General features: G+C 36.4%; 2 protein-coding genes across 11 annotated transcripts in view; both read right to left on the bottom strand.

The window, feature by feature from the left end:
- Positions 1 to 3,580: 3,580 nt before the first annotated feature.
- LOC135094223 (leucine-rich repeat and WD repeat-containing protein 1-like) lies at positions 3,581 to 15,709 on the bottom strand. Of its 10 annotated transcripts, none has more exons than XM_063994125.1 (11): positions 15,552 to 15,709; positions 11,251 to 11,433; positions 10,400 to 10,483; positions 9,497 to 9,652; positions 8,865 to 9,007; positions 8,004 to 8,233; positions 7,203 to 7,419; positions 6,636 to 6,800; positions 5,849 to 5,949; positions 5,495 to 5,658; positions 3,581 to 5,086 (listed from the first exon to the last, which is right to left on the bottom strand). In XM_063994125.1, the coding sequence occupies exons 2-11, from the start codon at positions 11,257 to 11,259 to the stop codon at positions 4,886 to 4,888; spliced, it is 1,470 nt and encodes a 489-aa protein (XP_063850195.1). In that variant the 5' UTR covers positions 11,260 to 11,433; positions 15,552 to 15,709; the 3' UTR covers positions 3,581 to 4,885. The 10 variants fall into 10 exon arrangements, with proteins under 10 accessions (XP_063850195.1, XP_063850199.1, XP_063850196.1 ...); XM_063994129.1 differs by having other exon boundaries at positions 10,415 to 10,483; XM_063994126.1 differs by having other exon boundaries at positions 15,422 to 15,559.
- Positions 15,710 to 16,080: 371 nt separating this feature from the next.
- Positions 16,081 to 19,695, bottom strand: part of LOC135094222 (UBA-like domain-containing protein 2-B) — a 17,023-nt gene continuing 13,408 nt past the window's right edge. The window contains exon 5 of the mRNA XM_063994124.1: positions 16,081 to 19,695. This exon is cut by the window's right edge and continues 445 nt beyond it. The gene's annotated coding sequence lies outside the window, so the exon portion shown is untranslated.

The following is a 19,695-nucleotide window of genomic DNA, read 5'->3' as shown; positions in this document are numbered from 1 at the left end:
AAACAAAACACATAAAATGAAATGGAATAGAAAAAGAAAAAAAATACATAGACAAATGAAAATAAGTAAATAGATAGATAAAATAAAACAAAAGAAAAAAAGTATGCGGAAAAAAATAAATAAATAAAAAAAAGAAAAAGAAGAAAAAGAAAAAAGTACTGATTTTATCTTAACTGATATCGGGCGCTACAAAGTTCATGAGTAAGTTTTTTTTTCTCTCTCTCTCTTTTTTTTCTTTCTTTTTTTCTTTTCTTTCTTTTTTTTTTTTTTTTTTTTGCATCCTGTCATGTAAACTGCGCGGCTTGTTGTCTCACCTGCTGTTTTACCTGGTTTTCATGGGTGTTTCTTCCTATGATAATGCAGAACTCGTCTTAAACTATCACTGGAATCTTGAAAACCCCCTAGAGCCTTTTAACTGTTTTTCTTTTTTTTTTTCTTTCCTTTTCTTTCTTTTTTTTTATGATTCATGACAGATTAACAAGATTTCCAAATTATTAACCCAGCTGATCATCTTCATGGCCTTGAAAAACAGTTGTGACAAGAGGGCAAAGCATTTTAAGACTGCTTTAACGGTTCTAATGACAGATTGACAAGATTTCTACGTTATTAGGAGGAGAAACTCATGAAAAACCAGCTACTCATCCCTGTGGCCTTTGTAAACAATCCTGATGAGAGCAAAGCGTTTCAAAACAGAGGCGTAAAATTTTCCCACATGGCGCCACAGGAGGGAGAAAATCTTCACAGCATGAGATAAAAGATGGGAAGTCGGTGGAGCAAATACTGTGGCGTCTGTTGTGCTGTGGTCTCTCCTTCAGCGTTGTCCTCCCGCCTCGACTGTCTTTCGAAGCCACAGAGATGGTTAGTTGGGTTCTTACGAGTGTTTCTCTTGTTAGTAATGTAGAGTTCTTGTTAATCTGTCACTAAAATCGTAAAAAAACGCCCTAAAAACACTGTTCTCTCACCATGACTTTTTTCAAAGGCCACAGAGATATTTAGCCGGGTTTTCAAGAGTGTTTCTCCTGTTAATAATGTAGATATCTTGTAAATCTCCAACTGTAACCAAAAATAAAAAAAAAATTCAAAACTCATGTCACTTCATTTAGAGCCTTTTATGAGTGTTTCTCCTGTCAATAATGCAAAAATTTAGTCAACCTGTCATTTAAACAGTAAAAGCACCCTCAAAAAACCTGTCACTTCAACTAGAACCTTTTAAAAGTGTTTCTCCTGTTAATAATGAAAAAAACCTCGTCAATCTGTCACTACAACAGTAAAAACACTCAAAGAACGCGTGTAACCTCAACTGCAGCCTTCCGAGCCCACTCTACTGCGTCAGTCACGAGGTCAGGCGGGTCATCAGTGTATTTAGGGCAGGTCATACCGCGACGACCATTGCTGCTGGCTGTTGCGGTGAGATAATGTGTGGAGGGTGTGTGTGTTATCAGCAGACAGGCAGCCACGCGCCAGATCCTCCCCACAGATAGGAGATTACACGCCCTCCTTCCCTCTGTCTGTCTCCTTCAACTTAAACAAAGACTTGAGATCACCCATCACTACTGTTACCACCACTCATGCTACTACTCCCACCACCCCCACATCCCTACTACTGCCACCACCACCTCTCCACGCCCACTACAGATAAGTAAGCCTCTTCAGTGCTCCCCCCACCTTCTCTGATTTACCGCACGCTTACGAAACGAGTTAATAGCATCTGTCTGTGGTCAAGGTAACGCTAAAGTGGTATAGTCTTTGCCGCGCTGCCTCGCTCCGTATCCTGCTTTTATTTATTTATTTTTTTTGCCTATCTTGTTTTGAATTTCTTATATAGGTTTTTGTATACTTTTTATTTATTTATTTTATTTATTTATTTTTATTTTTTGGCGGTGTATGTATCAGTGAACTCAAATTCTCGTTCTCCACTTTCTATTTTTTCTTCACACGTCTCCCCTATTAACTATTGAAATAAACAGCTTGTACCCTCCTTCCCCACAGGCTACAGAGGTCAGAGGGGAGATAGATAACCGGAGAGTGGGTTGGGGGTGGGGAGCGGGTGGTGGGTGAGTACAGATACGAGTAGGTGAGTGTGTGGGAGGGCAGATCAGCGAGTGGGTGAGTGGGTGAGTGGGTGGGTACACGCTATCTAACTCTCTAAAACAGAGATTCGAGCTGGTGATGCATTCTCAACCTGTCTTATCTCCCCACTACTTGGTCTTGAGGGGGACGTGTGAGTGTGTGTGTGTGTGTGTTTAGGGTTTTTTACGCCAGAATAAGTAAGAAATATTGCAAAACTAAGTGTGAAAGACGAAGTTAAATTGACACTAATTCCAGACACCTCTACACCGCACCTCCTCTATTTCAAAAGGCTCCAGTTAAAGTTTGACGTGTTTGAAGGGAGGTTTTACAGTTCTATTGACAGATTTACAGGATTTCTACATTATTTATGGGAGAAACACTGAGACCCAGCGTGGTGTTGGAGCAAAGTGTTTTTAAGGGTGTTTTTTAGAATTCTAGTGACAGATTAACAAGATTTCTACATCATTAACAGCAGAAACATTCCTCAGAACCAGACTATTCATTTCAGTGGCCTTTGAAGAGAGAGAGAGAGAGAGAGAGAGAGAGAGAGAGAGAGAGAGAGAGAGAGAGAGAGAGAGAGAGAGAGAGAGAGTTTTGTCTAAGCTAGCCCATACTCAGATATTGAAACATACACACCACCACCACAGTTCTCACAGTGAAAGGGAATTAGCCAACAAAGAATCTTGCTTTTCAATATTCATTTGTTAAACTCATAAGAAGTCTGTGAAGTGATTACTATTATTGTCAACTTATTATTATTTTTTTTTTCATCTTTTTTTGCTTGAGTGTGTTCATTCCTGCCGTAACACTTCCACAACGGTGAACAATTCGTGAGTGTTGCATGAACTACAAAAGACACAAGTTCACATGCAAAACAAAAAAAATAAAAAATAAATAAACAAATAAACAAATAAATAAATAAACAAATATATGAAATGATAATAATAATAACAATAATAATAATAATAATAATAATAATAATAATAATAATAATAATAATAATAATAATAATAAATAAAAATAAATAAAAATAAATAAAAAAAAAATAAAAAAATAAGATTAAAAGTATATTAAGAAGAAAAGAAACCCCAAAAAGAAAAGGACAAAACGTATTGAGTGTTTCCCTGAGACATGAGACACGTGTGTTCGTGAAAACATTGTTCAAGACACAACACTGTAAACAGAAATAAATGAATGCCTGAAAATACACAAGTATAATACATTAGTTAAATTAAATAAATTAATTGATTGATTAGTACAATGAACGCCTGTGTCTGGCAATATACACATAATACATGAATTAATCCAAATAAATGAATAAATAAATGCATTTTTGAAATACAAATAATAAGAAAATTCATGAAGTAAATAAATCAATTAATAAAATGAAAATGAATGACTTTTGTAAACAAATAATATATGAACTTATAAGAAATAACTACAATTTGGAAACATAATCAATCAATAAAAAAAAAACAATGGCTGTTTTGGGAATACAGAAATAAGTAAACAGGTAAAAATAAATATATGATTTAGAAACATACAAATAACAAGCAAATCAATAGAAATACATACCTGGTTTGGAAATATACAAATAATAAGTTAATCAGTAAGAAAGTAGAGCCTTTCTTTTGGGAATATACAAATGATAAACTGGTGATAAAAAAACAATGACATCCTCTTTTATGACACAAAAATACATGAACAAAAAATCATGTTTTGAAATATGCAAAACATAAACTGATTCATTAAAAACGATGATTACCTCTTTTACCACACACATACTTCAACAAAAATAATGTTTTGGGAATATGCAAATGATAAATAAAAAAAAAATTATTACCTCTTTCATAACTAACACATTTCTACAAACAAAAGAATGAATGTCTCTGGAAATAAAAAAAATAAATAAATGGAAATCATACAAATGAATAAAAAAATGTAAAATAGACAAATTAATCACTCAAATAAATAAAAATAATCACATAAAATGCTTGTCATGGATGCAAATAAATAAATAAATAAATAAACAAATACAAATAAATAACTAATTTTTAAGTTAGATATTAAAACAACACAAAATAAACAAAAATATAAATAAACACAAAGAATACATAAATAACAGTAAAAGTGTGTGTGTATGTGTGTGACTGTCTTTTTACTCACTTATCTACAAAATTATGCTTTATTTTCCTATAATTTTGTCTTACATTAAAATTAGAGAGTGTGTGCGTGTGTGTGTGTGTGTGTTAATCTAGCTGCAATATGAGCTGACTTGGACATATATTCTCTCTCTCTCTCTCTCTCTCTCTAAGATAAAACAAAAAACAACCATCATCATTTAATTTCTCATTTCTCCACTATTTATTATTACCATCTGCCTATTCCTTCTTTCTTCCTTTCACATTAATTGCCATACCTTCTTATTCCTCCTTTCTTACACTAAACACAATTCTTTTATCTTCCTCTTATTCTTTCTTTCTTCTCATATTTAAACACATCTTTCTCCTATTCCTCTCTTCTTATGCTAAACAATTATTTTCTCTCCTTTGTTCCTCTTATTCTAATCACACACTCCTCTTCTTCTTCTTCTTCTTTCTTGTTTTTCTCCACAAATCACACACAATTCATTCTTTCTTTAACTAAAACACATCTACTTATCCTTATTTCTTCCTATACAAAACAACATATACTTTCCTATTTCTCCTTTCTTTAAACTAACACATATCTTCTCTTCCTCCTCCTCCTCCTTCTTTGTGAAAACTAAAAAAAAAACAATTTGTAACATCCCTTTCTCTCCTCCTCCTCCATCCCCCTACTTCCCATCCACCTTCTTCTCTTCCTTCTTCTTCACTGGCTCCTCTTCTTCCTCCTCCTCCTCCTCCTTCCCATGCCTCCAGATGCAGACCATGTTATTTGAAGTGACAGCCACGACATGCTGAGCGCCATAAGAAATTGCACATTTGTCCACCACAATGTCATAGGTGTCGAGTCTTAACTTCCTTGCTTTTTCCACCTGAGAGAGAGAGAGAGAGAGAGATGTTGAGAATATTAAGGGGAAAAGTGTATGGTGTTATTTTAAAGGGGTGTGAGGAGTGAGGCTGGGAAATGTGGAATAGGTGGTTTAATAATAGCGATACAAGTGTTGTCTATTGTAATTGTGGTTTGTCTGACTAGTTTGCTATTGTAACTAGGATTTCTTTCACTAATTTCCTATAATAATTGGGATTTTCTTGACTCACTAAGTGTCTCCCAGTATGACGAAGCTGTTTGTGACTGGCAACTTGAATCAATATGAGTTTATTTCACTATAACAGCTGCTCAAACAAACTGGATTCACTGTAAAGGGGGTGGAGGAAAAAAGAGCAAATAGATGAAAAAAATAAACACACACACACACACACACACACACACACACACACACCTCAGCATCCTCCAGCTCAGGCCACTCCAATATCTTCACTGGCTCCTGCTGTGCGATGGGTGAGCCTCCAGTGAGGGGCGAACTGACCTTACCAGTCACTAGGTCAGCCAGGTCATACACCCACAGCGCCCCTTTGTCATCGCCACACACCAGCACGCACGACCCTGGGGAAAAGTCAGTGGTTAAGAGGTTGTGTTAGAGGTTATAACTGATGTTTTGAGGTCAGGTTAGGTCAGGTAAGTAGGCACCATACAGCTTTCAAGGATGGATAAGTCAGTAAGTGCCTGGCCAGAATTATCTTCCCCACAGTGGCTGGTCAGAATTCCCCCTCACTTCTACTCTTGGGTAACTTACGGGGGTCAACGCCCATGTTCATGTAGTAATTGTCTGTGTCACTCCATCGCAGGCTCACCATCATGCTGTTCTTCACCTCCGACTGTAGCTGTCCACGGTTCCTGCCACAGAGAGAGGGAGGGAGGGAGGGAGAGAGGGAGAGAGAGAGAGAGGCTGTTATTTCAATCCTCTTACTGGGAGACCTTTTCCTTCCTGCCACAAAGAGAGGGAGGCTGTTATTTCCTTTTTGTTACAGAGAGATTGTTTTTCCTCTTAGGTAAACAATGTCTTATTTCTTTCCTGTCAGTGAGAGGTAAAGACAGCCTAATCTTTATTTTTCTCTCATATAAATGCTGTTTTATTTCCTTCCTGCTGGAGAGAGAGAGAGAGAGAGAGAGAGAGAGAGAGAGAGAGAGAGAGAGAGAGAGAGAGAGAGAGAGAGAGAGAGAGAGAGAGAGAGAGAGAGAGAGAGAGAGAGAGAGAGAGAGAGAGAGAGAGAGAGAGAGAGAGAGAGAGAGAGAGAGAGAGAGAGAGAGAGAGAGAGAGAGAGAGAGAGAGAGAGAGAGAGAGAGAGAGAGAGAGAGAGAGAGAGAGAGAGAGAGAGAGAGAGAGAGAGAGAGAGAGAGAGAGAGAGAGAGAGATCCTGTTAGTTAGTTAGTTAGCCCTACTGACAAAAACAACAAAACACACACACACACACACACACACACACAAACACACTTACTTATCATACTTAACATTGAGAGAAGGAGCTAAAACACACATACACATACACACACACCTAGCAAACACCCACAAACACACGTACTTATTATACTTAGCAGCACCGAGAGCCCGGCTGACAGAGAACACATAAATCTGGCCATGCAGGGCACACTTCGCTGCCAACAGGTCGTCCCTCAACATGGCTATGCTGTCCAACACTGACCCATTCCCATCCACCTCAGGCAGCACGAACTCCATCCTCTCCAGCCTGTGTGAGAGAGAGAGAGAGAGAGGATGAGAGAGAGAGAAGAGGGGATGAGGAAAACTGAATAATTTAACATAAAGAAAAGGATAATGCATCAAATATTACCTAGACTCTAAGGGGAAAAGTAATGGCAGCCTAAAAAAACACACATATATTACAACATACAAATATTACAAAGTTAATTCAAACCAGAGACACACACACACACACACACACACACACACACATCACAAACTAAACTTAATAGTCAAAAAAGTAATAAAACAAATAAATAAACAAGATAATAACAAAACAAATCAAGCAACAATAAAAAAAAAACAACAAAAAAAAAAAAAAAAAATGACAAAATAAACAAAAAAAATAAATAAACAAATAAAAACACATTAAAACAATCCAAACACCTGCCTCTCATTAGCTTCAATCTTCTGCAGGTCAACCTTCCACGCATACAGGCCGCCATCGCAGCCGGCAATGAGCAGGTCGTGGGTGCAGGAGAAGGCCAGGTTATACACATCTCGAGCCACCTGTGGGATCGTCAGCAGGTGCACCTGGCTCACCTCATAGCCAGGTAAGGTGGGGGTGCCAATATCCCACAACTGTATCTGTCCATCTTCGTGTCCACCTGTTGATTGGGAGGGACAGGGTTGTGGTGGTGGTGGTGGTAGTGGTTAAGGGACGTAATACAAGGGTTGGTGCAGGAAGCCATCAGGCCTACACGTGGCAATCCCTGTACAAAACATGCCTGCCTATTTTCACCTATCATCCATGTCTATAAATTTGTCTAATACTTTAATGCTTGTTAATGACTCAGCACCAACGACCTGATTGCTGAGTCTGTTCCATTCATCCACCACTCTGAAAGCCAATTCCTTCCTAACTCTTTTAAATCTAACTTTTCAGGCTTCGGCATATTATTTCTTGTTCTACCCTGAGTACTGACTGAGAATTTTAAAGAACAAAACTTAGAAACTAAAAAACCAGAGACAACTGAATAAATAAACCTTGCAAACAAAATAGAGAAGCTAAAAATGCCTACCTAAATCTTTGAAAAAAACAAATGAAGAGAGAGAGAGAGAGAGAGAGACAAACAACGAAAAAACAAACCACAGAAAACAAAAACTAGACAGATGAGAAAGAAAGACTGACAAAAACTAAAAAAAGGCCGTTAACACAAACACAACCACACCACCAAAAACAAACACCTACAGAACAACCAGGTGGCCTTCTTGGGGTGGAAGAGGAGGGCACACACCACCGCAGCCGCCTTGCTGGGGACGGTACGGAACATCTGATAGCAAACACCGGCGTCAGGGTGGATGAGGAGCACAGTGGAGCGGGCGCCTGCTGCTGCCAGGACATTGATGGTCTTGAGTCCTAAATCATCAAGTGGAATTGTGGACCAGACTTGTGCATAGAGGTTTTCCCCCGCTGTAGCCCTGAGAGAGAGGAGAGACACTTAAATAGGATAGAGGAATGGGTAAGATAGATGGATAGACTGTGGAAGTGTAGATAAGACTGTGTGTGAGATAGAGAGACTGTGACAGAGATTAATATGAAAGAACACAAGGGTTGGTGCAGGAAGCCATCAGACCTACACGTGGCAGGCCCTGTACAAACCACACCTGCTTATTTCCACGTGTCATCTCCATCCATAAATTTGTCTAATCTTCTAAACCTCCCTAATCACTCAGCACTAACAACCTGGTTACTGAGTGTTCCATTCATCCATCATTGTATCTGAGAACCAATTCCTTCCTATCTCTTTCTTGAACATAAATTTTTCAAGCTTGAATCTGTTATTAAGTTCTATTCTAATTACTGATCCTGAGAATTTTGATAATGTCCTCCTTTTTATCACCCTTACACCACTTAAAGACTTGTACATATAAGCAATATAGAATTTTAAATACTTGAAGAGAGAGATACTTGATAGACTGTGAGACTCTTACTGATAAACAGATAGACAGATAGATACAAAAAATACCCTATATTTTGGTAAAAATGAATAAACTGAGAAATGGGCCATGGAATAGGTGGACAGACAAACAGACAGACACAATGACCCACGTTTTAGTGCTGCGGTTGTACTTGAGCACCACCTCGCCGTCCAGGACATTGATGAAGCACACTGAGGAGCCCCCACAAGTCGCCACAATGCTGGTGTTGCTCCCCGGTCGGCGCATGTCTGGTTCAAACGAGCACTGCCAGATCTGAGAGAGAGAGAGAGAGAGAGAGAGAGAGAGAGAGAGAGAGAGAGAGAGAGAGACAGAGAGAGAGTTTTTATATTAATCTCTGCTGTTTGGTGTTTGCATTAATATCACACACACACACACACACACACACACACACACACACACACACACACACACACACACACACACACACACACACACACACACACACACACACACAGATATATAGAGAGAAGGAGAAAAGAGAAAAAGATGAGAAGAGAACAGAAAAGAAGACAAAGAAAAAAACACTCAAGAAAAGAGAAAAGAGAAGAAAAATAAAAAGGCAATCCAACACAAAACAAAATAAAAAAAGAACAAAACAAAAAAAAAACCACACAAACAAACACCCGCAACCTTCCCTCCATCCCTCTACCCCCCAACAACCCCACACAAGCACAAACAAACAAACACACAAACATTTCCCCCCAACCAACCCCCTCCGCCCACACACCCGCACCTACACACCTGCGTCTGTACATCTGCGGGGTCATTATTCTTGGAGTGGGTTCGCAGGAAGTAAACCGGGTGGAAATCGCCAGAGCCTTCCACCTTCTCCACTTTGGGCTCCCTCAGCTTGAAGGACGGGTCAAAGTGGTAGTCCACCTTCCTCTGTGGTGTGCCCTGTGGTGGTGGTGGTGGTGGTGGAGAAGGGGATAAGGTGGAAGTGGTTGTGGTGGTAGTGGTGGTGGTGGTGGTGCAGGTGGAGAAGAAAGAGGAGGAGGAGAAGGAGAAAGAGGTGGTTATGAATATATGATAAAAATAATAAAATACTTTTATATACTAAATAATAAAGAAAACGTGTTATAAGCTGAATAGAAAATGGAAACAGTAAAGAAAATATTTATTATAAGCTGAATATTAATTGAACTGGAAGATAAATACATAAAAAAAAAAAAACAAACAAACAAACAAGCATAAAGAAAGATACTGAAACTGCAAAAATGCACATACAAAAAATAAAGATAAATAAATAAATAAGCAATAACTACAGAAAAATTAAATTAAAGTAAAAAGTACAATAAATAAATGAATATATAAAACTAAACAGCCAGGGCAAAGCAAACAAATAAATAAATAAACAAAGCTAAAACAAACTAAACTAAAATAAAAACAAAAACAAATAAAAAAACAACACATAAATAAATGAACAGAACAAACAAACCAATAAACACATTAACAAAAGCAAAATAAAGCAAAAAAAGAAAATCATAAAAATAACATACAAATAAAAACAAATAAATAAATAAAAACACAAAATAAAAAAAAACACACACACACACACACACACACACACACACACACACAAGCCCAACACTCAATGGCCAAAACACAAAACAAAAATAAAGAATAAATTAATTGATTACATACATTAATGGCACTCACTTTCCCTGTCACCTTCTGTTTCTTGGCTGCCTTTGTCTTCTCCGCCATGTCTCCTCTTCTCCGCACCCCCTAAGGGACACAGCACACATTAGCACACACCACTCTTCATCTCCTATATAAACAACACTTCAAAAAACTATCTATTTATCTTTATACCAGGCCAGCAATCCCACACAGGGCAGCCCAGATAAGGCACCACACACCACACACCACACACACACACACACACACACACACACACACTCATACATTCACACTCTCAGCCCCGTCAGCCCCTGGTGGAAAGGGACAGTCTTGTGGACCATCTTACTACACCCCAGGAGCTTCGGCACACCACAGCTGGCCACACACACCCACAGCAAGGCCCCACAGCACACACTGGTTCACCTCCGCCCCTTCACAATGAGACCGTTCCCTACCCTGCACCTATGCCAATCCTGAGGCCACAGCAGTTGAGGTGAAAGAAGAGTTACATATTTAAGTTTCATAGTTGTCTTTAAATAGTTATCTATTTGGTAAAAGTTATTTTTCATATTTTTCTATGCTATATTCACAATGCACTTATAAACACACATACACTATTAAACAATTCAACTTTGCACTACTACTATTACTACTACTACTACTGCTGCTGTTGGTACATCACCCACACACTTATTACTTAAACCAGTAACTTACATCTAACAAACACACTACTTCTATTACTTACATCCAAGAATCTCTACTGTATTTTGTAGTATAGATCCACCACACACTTCAAACCACACACAACATCACTACAGCTCACCGCACCATCACTACAAACAAACAATAAACACACACACAAAAATAATTACTTGTGACATATTGCGACGTTTTCTTTCCGTTTTCCTTTCCTCGCCTCAAACCTTTCTCAGTGAGGCTGGGAAGAGATGGACGAGGAGGAGGAGGAGGAGATGATAATACTTAATCAGGTTTTTCTCTCTTTTTCTCTCTTTCTTTCTCTTTCTCTCTCTCTCTCTCTTGGCTCCTTCTGGTGCCTGAAGAAATTAATTTTTACATTTTTTTTCTTGTTTATCCCGGAAATTCAATAGAATGAGTTCTTTTTGTTTTGTTTTGAGAATGGTGTGTGTGTGTGTGTGTGTGTGTGTGTGTGTGTGTGTGTGTGTGTGTGTGTGTGTGTGTGTGTGTGTGTGTGTGTGTGTGTGTGTGTGTGTGTGTGTGTGTGTGTGTGTATACTTCTTTTTTGCTCAATTTATCACAGGAACTGAGAATAAGTTTTAGATGCTGTGCTGTGTGTGTGTGTGTGTGTGTGTGTGTGTGTGTGTGTGTGTGTGTGTGTGTGTGTGTGTGTGTGTGTGTGTGTGTGTGTGTGTGTGTGTGTGTGTGTGTGTGTGCTTACTTTATCTTGTTCACTTAAGGCTGTGATGTCTGTGTCCCTCTCTCACTCTCACACACTCTCTCTCTCTCTGTCTCTCTCTGCCTGCTTCCTTCCTTCTCTATCTCATCAATTATGCCAGACTATTGATGATTACAACCAAGAGTCATGACATTTTAAAACCAACAGTTGCCTAATGCTTACTGATGCTCCAAATGCTCCCACAATGCCATCTAGTAATGTTTTTATTGAGCATTGTGTCTAAGAATTAATGGCTAACTAGAATATAGAAAAAATTAACTGTATCTTATTAGTATTAGTGGGAAAGAGTTGTATTTTTGTTGTGAATGAATGGCTGCGTTGAATTTTCTGCCAAAGTTGTAAATAAGTTGGTAGGTAAGTAGAAAAATGTGTAAATAAAAGAATAAATCGATAAATACATACACAAATTAATAAAAAAAATCATTACCATGTTAAATTTTCTGCCACAGTTGTAAAGAAATAAACAAATACATAAATAAATAAACAAACAAATAAATACACAAATAAATAAATAAATAAATAAATAAATGCACAAATAAACAAACAAATAAAAATCTCAATAATATTACAAGTCCTATCTTTTCACCTATTACCACTTCTATCATCACTATCATTTATCATTTTCACTGCCACTCAAATAGTTTATCTCACTATTAACACTATGGCTTAAATTATACAGGTAAAAGAGTGACACATTACAACACTACTTATAAACTTATTACTTAATTAACACTCCTGTACAAGCAAATTAATGTGAATATTAATTTAGCTATCAATAAGTTTTCCAGTGCCTCAGTAATCTCAAGAATCTGTTCCTATGTATATGAGATTGATTTTTATTTGTTTATTTATTTGTTTATTTATTTTTATGTGTGAAAGAAGGGTTCTCAATAAAGGATATGAAAATGTGAAGAAAAAAATGATGACTTAAAGGAAAGTAAGTGAAAGAAGTGAAAATTAAATCAGTAAATAAAACAAAATAAGAAAAAAATTAAATATGTAAAACAAACGAAATAAAATTAATAAAACAAAAACAAAATAAAATGAGTCAAATGAACAACAACAACAACAACAACAACAATAATAAAAAAAAAGGTCCACTGAGGTGCCAATCCCTAAAATGAGGCATCAAAAAGACAATACAACTTTGCAGCAGAAATAAATAAATCATAAGTAAAGCGAATGTTGAATGGAAGTGTTTAAATGCATCTTATGTGACATCAGCTAAATCCTTCACTGGCAAGGTTGTCTTTTGTCAACATCCAAGTAAAATATTTGTTTGATTGACGAAGGGGAAAAAATAAGATAAAAACACACACATCAATATATTTACGACTCGTTTTTGCTTTTTTCGGTACCAATTATCTGGTCAGTGATGGCAAACTTAGGTTCAAAGGATGTTTTTAGTCAGTATCTTCCCTGACTGGCTGACCAGTGACTGAATGCATGGCCAACACATGAATGAAAACTTTTAACTGTCGGTTTTTCATTTTATGCAGTAGTTATATCAGTCAATCATGGCAGAGTTAAGTTGCAAGGGTATTTAATTGATGATCATGTTGACTGGCTGACTAATGACTGTCTGCAGTGCTATAGTCTGTCAACTCAAGCCAGATTTATAAGACCTGCTGTTGTTAGCCTTTTGACAGCTACTTGGTACACCTTTCCCTAATTACCAGTCACTTCAAGACACCTTTACTTGTTCTACAGCCACATCTCATCTTTCAACTGTGAAGAAATTGCAAAACATATAATTTTCGTCACTTTCTTTCTTGCTGATAAAGACTTCACACACTGCTTGTGGTGGTGCTAATTGTGTTGCATCACAGTGAAAGGGTTGTGGTGGGTGTGTGTGTGTAGTGATGCTCAGATGGCCTTGAGAATAGACGTCAGTGACTGGCTGCCTTGTCTGGAAGTCGGTGACCAATCAGAGACGATACGAGGTATTAAAACAGTCGTGTTGTGTCTCCCTCATCTGTGTTTGTGTGTGTGCTGGTGTGCTGTGCTGTTTTCCCCTGGGCGACTCTTGAGACTTGCAGTTGTGTTCTGTGTTCTGTGCACAGAGCAGGGTAAAAAACTGCACCTCATTGTTTTAAATGTAAGCGTGCACATTAATGTGCAGGCAGCACAGCAGAACACAGCACCTGTGTCAGCCTGTGCCAGGCAGCTGTTGGAAGACAGTTTTCTGCACATATGTGGCATACCATGGCAATACCTTAAAAATAGTCAGTTATTCCCTGCTCCATCAGTTTCTGGGCATTACATCCTCCAGAGGATATGCCGTCCTGTACCATACTGAACACGTCTTTGAATTAATCTTCTATCAGACTAGTGCTGTTCATTATTTGAGTTGGAGTCTGAACTAAGGTTTTCTAAATAATCCTTTATGACAACCATGATCACAATACTGAAGTGAGCACCACACCTATGCTGCCCTGTGTCTGTCCTGCAGTGTGCCGAGCTGTGTCTCAACGTGCACCTGGCCTTACCAGTGGCTGGGCAGCTGTGGGCGGCAGTGTAGGTGGTGGTCTGCAACATTAACTTACAAATGAATACCAGTTTAATAGCCATGGGTGCTTTTAAATGTGACTAAATAACCACTTCAGTTTCCTTAAGCTTAACCTGACCTATCAATTGCTCCTAAATAGTTCCTCATTATAACCATTAAATGATGTGGCTGTCTAGACACATACATCCTCTCATTGTACAAATTATGATGGTTATGAAAATATTACTGAATGATGAAAGAAGTCTATCTATTCCTCGTCGTTCATGTTTTCAGTTTCCTCCCACTCCCATAACCTAACCTAACCAAACATGTCACTGAAATTATCCTTTTTTTAATGCCTAACCTAATGCTGCTTACTCCCTTCTAGCATACATCTCCTCCATCACTGAAACATTTGAATATTACATAAAATACAGGGCAACATAATAACATAAATAGCATGAAAATACAGAATAAGGGTCAGAATTTTCATAACCTGAGGCTTTACAGAAAAAAAAACTAATAAAAAATATTTAAGACAAAAAAAAAAAATGCAAATATACAAAATAACTCGAAAATCACAAAAATCTCACCAAACTAAATAACAAATCCTTAAAAGAACTCAAAGTGAGCTTCCCCAGTACCACAAACCACACATTTTCTTACCACTTAAGTAAAAATTCGTCAAAAAAAAACCTTCTATACTATTCCACATCACTGGGCCTCACAACTACACTAAACCACTACAAAAAATCATGAAAACCCAACCGAACTGAACAATCAGCCGTAAAAACACCTGTAAATGAACATATCCTGTACTCTATACAACGTTGTTACATAACCTTACTAAAAACTACTTCAAAACCTCTTCCTACAATACTGAACCTCTTCATTAACCAGAACCACCAGGAAATCATGAAAATCTAATCACACTTAACAATCAACCATAAAAAAAAAATAAATAAATAAATAAACATATCTAGTATCTCCCAAGCCAAGCATTTTTTTTCGCACTACCTAAATAAAAAAGACAAAAATACAAAACAGACCTGAAATGAACGCAGAATACAGAAAACACATTAAATTAAATAAAAACCATAAAATAAACCTTCAAACTCACTCACGAATGGCAGAAAATTGAATAAATATAAGGACGACAGTGAATCAGCTGACTCTCGCCGCCTCGTGGAGAATGTAAACAAACACGAAATTCTCAAATAAATCTTAATAAACCAAAATAATAGGCCTACCAGTGCTTCTTTGGCCTATATGGAGATTCAGTAGGTTAACTGCCACGCTGCGATGTCACTGGATACTCTTGTGGATATGAGATAATGAAGATAGGAAGGGTTTTTTTTAAAGGATGTCTCTATCTCCCGCTCTCTCCCTCTCTCTTTCTCTCTAATCTTCCCGCGTGCTAGTTTTGGCGCCAAATTTGAGTTTCTAATGCGGACATTTCCGCGTGTGTTTATTTACTTATACATTTATTACTAATTTTTTTCGCTATTCATGTGTATCTATTTTATTTTCCCATCAAAGTCTATATATTTTTCTTTTTCCTTATTCTACGTTTATTTTCTCATTTCTTGCAATTTCATTTTTTTTAGATTAGTTAATCCACTTCGTATAATCAAGACTAAGAAAGACTGGTGAGAGAGAGAGAGAGAGAGAGAGAGAGAGAGAGAGAGAGAGAGAGAGAGAGAGAGAGAGAGAGAGAGAGAGAGAGAGAGAGAGAGAGAGAGAGAGAATTTCTCAAGGCAATAATGCAAAAAATGCAAAGTGTTCAAATCCATTTATTCCTAGCAGTATCTCTATCATACATATATATACATGACAGAAAGTAAAGCAACATACACTGACAGACACAGACAGACAGACGGATTGGTGGGGGTGGGGGGGTGAGCAGAGGTAGTGGTGAGTGGGAAACTAAAGAAACATCTCTTAATAAATTGTCTAACATTCTATTCAACATTTATTAACTTTTGAATCAAGTACACTATTTTATTGTTTTTCTCCTGAAGTTTAAGTCTTTTTGACATTCATATTGTTGAGTTTGTTAGGTTGATGTAATGTTTTTGTATAAACTGTCAAACAACATTCAAACATTTATTTTTTTTATTCACTGGTCTTTTCTCTCAAGTTTGGATCTTTTTTTAATGTTTACATTGCTGAGTTTGTTAAGTTCACATGTTTCTCTATAAATTTTCAAAAACATTCAAATGTGAATAATTTTTTCCCATTAACTTCTTAATCAACATTTCTTCTTCTGAAGTTGGGATCTTTAAAATATCTAAATTACTGAGTTTGTCAAGTTCACACGCCATTTCTGTACAAACTGTATAAAAGACCCAAACATAATTTTTCTTCATTAACTTCTCAATAAAACACTTATTAATCTTTTTTCTTTTTGTGAAGTTTGGATTCTTTCATCATTTACCTTCTTGAGCTCAGTAAATTAACACAACATTTCTCTGTAAATTGATAAATTGTCAAAAACATCAAACATTATTATATTTCTTCATTCACATATTGTCTTCTTGTGAAGTTTGGATTCTTTAAATATTCACATTCTTGAGTTCAGTAAATTAATATAACATTTCTCTATAAACTGATAAACTGACAGAACATTCAATCAAACATTAGCATTTTTCCTCATTCACTCCTGGATCAAACACATCAATTCTTGTACAGCTTTGGCATTTTTTTACTACACATATTGAGCTTATTAAATTAACATAACATTTCTTCATAAACTGTCATCAAACACTATTCTCTCAAAACTTCCTTCATTTGTATCTTCAAACACATTCACTCTTTTGTGTTACCTTCCATCTTTTTCTTTACAGTTATCAAACCAACATAACATTTCTACACAAATTATCAAAGACACATTCTACTCAACATTTCCCCTTTCACTCACTTCTGAATCACATTAAATTATCCTTAAACTCCATATTCTTTTCATAATAAACCAACAAAACACCCCACCAAAATATTTCCCCTTTCATTCTCTATTGCACCATTCAAAACTTTTCGTAACTCTTCTAACATTTCTTTACAAACCAGAACATTTTCTCGTTCATCCTCCATTCCATTAAACGAACTAAAATCTTTGCCAAACCTCACCTCTTTCACTATTACAACAAACACTCCAACTCCTTCATAACTTCAATATCCTGTCTGGTATTATCTAACATAACACACAAACTGGCCACCACAAACTTCTTTCATTAACCATTACAACAAAGATTTAAACATTTTTCATAACTTTCATATCTGCGCTGACACATCCTATACAAAACCACCAACACACACTCGAACACCTTGTTATTTGCTCTTATTCACTTTCACAGACATACGTACACACAGAGGTTCTAAATTCACTGTCTTTGTACAAATCCTTACTGTGTTCTGTGTATGTGTGTGTGTGTGTGTGTGTGTGTATGTGTATGTGTTTGTGGCTTTGTCTGGGCCAGCCTAGTATATACATAGCTTAACTTAAACTTATTAATTTCCTTTGCAATTAAGTAATAATAAAATTATAAATAGATAACAAAAAAGTAATAGTTTTTTCTAATCTTTTCTCTATGTGGTAACACTGGAAATATATTTTAATGTTGACTTTTACTAAGTTAAAAGGGAAAGGTTAGATGAAGGAAAGAGGAGGATATGCTATGAAGGAAGAGGAAGAAGAGGAAGAGGAAGAGGATATATCAAGGAGGAGGGGAAATGATGAGGACAAGTAGGTACAAAGGGTGAAGGAAAAGGGAAAAGGAAGAGGTGTGAAGCATGAAGGAAGAGGAAGAAGAGGTGTGAAGGATGAAGGAAGAGAAAGATGAAATGGAGGTGTGAAGGATGAAGGAAGAGGAGAAAGAGAAGATGTGGAGGAAGGAAGTGGAAAAAGAGATGTGAAGGATGAAGAAAGAGGAAGAGGAAGAGGAAGAGGAAGAGAAATTTAAAACAATATTGTACTAGAAAATTTAATAATGACAATATTTGTATCATATTTCTAGTGTTGCCTTCAAAATTAAATACAAAATATTCTTTTTTCCTAATATTTCACCTGAAGAAGGAAAAGAAACAGAGAAAGAAATAAAAGAAAACTTTCCTACATCTTTCTTTTCCTTTGTTTATTTCCTTTAAAAAAAAAATTTCAGTAAAGTTGAACAAAAAAGTTGAATGTGAAGTGTGAAAATTTTTACATACAAGATACAAATGAATGAGTGAATAATAAAATGTAAAAAAAAAGTAAAAGTCCATTAAAATATCTCATTCCAAATTTCAAAGTTTAAACAAAAATTTTCCTTCAAAACTTCACACAGTTAAAAAAAAAAAAAAAAATTTTAACACTTTTGTTTGTGTTTATCATTTTCATTATCACCATTTGCCTTTTCTATCGCTTTCTCTCTCTTTACACTTCACTGTTTGTTTCCTTCTACATTTGTCATTTTCACTTTTAATTTGTTCTGGCAAATCTTTTCTTTCATCCAATTTCACTTTTTTTTTCTCTTTTCTTAGTTTCCCATTTCTTCTTTTCATTTATTTTTCTCTTGCTCTTTTTAACATTGAGTTTTTATATTACATTTGCTTTACAGTGCTCTCTCTCTCTCTCTCTCTCTCTCTCTCTCTCTCTCTCTCTCTCTCTCTCTCTCTCTCTCTCCACAACAGATGAAAATAAAATCAATCAAATACATCAATAAAATAAATAAATAAATAGGTAAATAAATCTTTTCTCAATATGAAAATATAATTACAAAAAGAAAGAAATAAAAGTTAATAAATCTTCAGAAATATTGTTTGTGTAAATATTTCTTCCATTTTCTTTCTATCTTACATTCCTCTTTGTATTAATAAAAAGAATAATTAGTTTTTTATTTTTGAAACTATTATTATTATTATTATTATTATTATTATTACCTTTTGTTTCCCTCCTATCCTTCTTTCTTTAAATAATTTCTAACAGTTTTTCATTCATTTGTTATGCATTATCATTATTATCATTACTATTATTACTCTCTTATTTTGCTTTCCTAATTTCATGCTCTCTCTCTCTCTCTCTCTCTCTCTCTCTCTCTCTCTCTCTCTCACACATACCCAACGCTTTTCCTATATTACCTTATCTCTGAGGTAGACAAAATATACATACATACATACATACATACATAGTGTGTGTGTGTGTGTGTGTGTGTGTGTGTGTGAGTGGGAGAAGAGGGATAGGTACACACACTTGCTTACATAGTGAGCACACACAAACACACACACACAGAGAGAGAGAGAGAGAGAGAGAGAGAGAGAGAGAGAGAGAGAGAGAGAGAGAGAGAGAGAGAGAGAGAGAGAGAGAGAGAGAGAGAGAGAGAGAGAGAGAGAGAGAGAGAGAGAGAGATCTATGTGTTA

This window comes from Scylla paramamosain, chromosome 45, assembly GCF_035594125.1.
Source record: "Scylla paramamosain isolate STU-SP2022 chromosome 45, ASM3559412v1, whole genome shotgun sequence".
Classification (NCBI taxonomy): domain Eukaryota; kingdom Metazoa; phylum Arthropoda; class Malacostraca; order Decapoda; family Portunidae; genus Scylla; species Scylla paramamosain.
This window is presented reverse-complemented; position numbering and strand designations above follow the sequence as displayed.